At 44.4% G+C, this 2,500-nt stretch overlaps 1 protein-coding gene across 1 annotated transcript in view; it reads right to left on the reverse strand.

Moving 5' to 3' along the window:
- Positions 1–341: 341 nt before the first annotated feature.
- The window catches only part of si:ch211-133l11.10 (rho-related GTP-binding protein RhoU), a 3,452-nt gene continuing 1,293 nt past the window's right edge, over positions 342–2,500 (reverse strand). The window contains exons 2-3 of the mRNA XM_027013721.2: positions 2,020–2,078; positions 342–1,517 (exon numbers count right to left, since the gene is read on the reverse strand). Coding sequence (XP_026869522.2) covers positions 1,059–1,517; positions 2,020–2,078 — 518 coding nt within the window. The 3' untranslated portion in view covers positions 342–1,058. The remainder of the gene's footprint in view (positions 1,518–2,019; positions 2,079–2,500) is intronic.

Here is a 2,500-nt window from a genome sequence, read left to right on the forward strand (position 1 = left end):
GAAACTTGCCAGTCGCCATAGCAGCAAGGAGCCGGCGGAGCTTAGGAAAGTCCTACGTACATGCTAATTTCATTTGATGGAATCTGATTAAGGGCAGGCTGGAGACATTATTTTGTCAGGTGCTGCAACCTACGGCAAGCAGTTGGAGGGCCGATGGCCATTTCATGTGACAAACTGTATACGGTAATACTAATGCTGCCTGTTATACATGGCGGCATATATAAAATACACCTATAAATCTGTACTTAACAGAGTCCAAAAAGAGCAGGTAACAGAAAGGTTTTTCTAAAGCAGTGCGTGGTGACACTTAATAACATCCACAGAAGCACAATGTCCTTTCACACACATGAGCTTTCATTAGATATGACAGACACTACCCGCTCAACAGACACGCCCATTCCCAAGTTTGCTGCAAGTAAAATGTCATTTCTTAGCAAATGATTGGCCTTTGATCATTAGTGTCATCAGTCCTGTCATGCCACTGGTGTTCAGTCCAGAGTCAGTGGTTAGGTTTGGTATTTATTTACGAAAATTAAATAACATAAATACAAAACATTTAATTCAAGGAGATAGCAGGCTTCTGTTCTACAGTTCAAACCCAAGTGCCAGTTATTCTAAAGTATACAATAAATAATAATAAACTAAAAATAAATAGCTTTACTATATACTGTTCTAAATGAACATTAAAACAGTGGGTAATAAGTCATTACAAGGCGGATGCCTGTTTAATCTCTGCTATCATTCCCAGCCTCGTCCTTAAGACACCGGTCATGTAGTCTTGATGTCTTTGTCGCAACGTAGAATCCATCTGAGTGGAATCACCAGACCATATCTGGGCAGGTATAGGTTGCTTTTCAATGTAAGGATTCGTATGACATGCCTTCCCAGGGTTTAAATAAAGAGGAAATATTAAAGGACAAATCTGATTCCTGTGTACTTGATGAACAAGACCTGAGTCATGCTGCTGCCAAGAATCTGTCTAAGGGGCAGATCAACATCTGTGTGTGTGTGTGTGAAGCATATACACTCCCCTTTAGCAAATATTAACACCAAAGTCCTCACATGAAACAGCTGAGCTTCCTCCACCAGGTCTCCGGCAGCTGTCTAATCTTATTGGGAGTTTTTCCCCTCGGTGTGAGCCCTGCCCCCTGCCCTGCTTCTGCATGTTGAAGGCTGGCAACGATGGCCATGTCGAACACCTCTTTCAGGTTCTTCTGCGTGAGTGCGGAGCATTCCGCGAATGCCACCGCACCCACGGTCCGCGCGCACAGCCGGGCCTCGTCCTGCCCGACCGGCTGTTCCTGTTCCCGTGCCAGCCGGATCAGCACCTGCACGTCCTCCCGAAGGTCCGACTGCGTCCCCACCAGGACAACGGGGACATCCGGACACAGGCGGTGCACTTCCGGCACCCAGCGTGCGGTCACATTCCGGAAGGAGGGCGGCACCACGACGCTGTAGCAAAGCAGGAAGACGTCGGTGTCGCGGTAGCAGAGTGGTCGCAGCCGCTCAAACTCAGCCTGCAGGGGACAGCAGAGAGAAACACAGTGGATCCATCACAAACGTGCTGACCATAATAAAACAAATGGACATCACTTAATATGGCTTCAGTTTTATTCTAATAGCTAATCAATAGCTTTCAACATTAGGGCTGGCTCTGAGCTTCAAAGGAGCAATAAGAGTTATAATTAGCCGCCTTTTGTCAACATGATAAGAATTAACGGACACTTGAAATGAAATGGTGCCCTATATACAGACAGAGCAAAGTACAGAGCAGAGTACAGTAGCAATGGCAGACCAAATGGTAAGAATAGTGAACAGTTACTGTTCCATTCAGCCACACGCAGTGTGCATTATGTGGCTTTACGTTTCTCAGTAAACGTGCCACTATTGAATGTACCGAGCTTACAGTTGGAGTCTGTTTCCCTATTTCATTCAAATAAAGAAAAGAGAGAGAGAGAGAGAGAGAGAGAGAGAGAGAGAGAGAGAGAGAGAGAGAGAGAGAGAGAGATAGAGATTCACCTCTCCAGCCACGTCACAAAGCTGAAGCCGAACCGGTCTTCCATCCACCACAACCCTCACTGAAACACGAAAAAGAGCTTCCTACTCAATAACTTCCCAATCAATAATCAATAATCACCTAATCAATAATTAATAACCACCCAATAAATACATCTGCTAAACTGATCACAAAGCAAAATTAAGCTGTTCCCCTCTGCTATTCTGCTGGTACAGCAGTGTTGTATGATCTACTCCTGAACTGAACTTTTCGTGAGCTAATAACGTCTGATTAGGTAAAGATAGCTAATCATTTATCAGACATGTGATATATCAGCGGTCACCACTAGTACAACGCCCGCAGTATCAGACGTTACGCGAATTAAATATGTTAATAATGACTTTTAACAGTTAGCCTACCTAGTTACAATAAATGGGAATAAACATTAGCCATCCGTTACACAGCACAGTGCATTTTACGGTTGGGTGAATGTTTGATGAACTA

This window comes from Electrophorus electricus, chromosome 16 (assembly GCF_013358815.1).
Source record: "Electrophorus electricus isolate fEleEle1 chromosome 16, fEleEle1.pri, whole genome shotgun sequence".
Taxonomy (NCBI): domain Eukaryota; kingdom Metazoa; phylum Chordata; class Actinopteri; order Gymnotiformes; family Gymnotidae; genus Electrophorus; species Electrophorus electricus.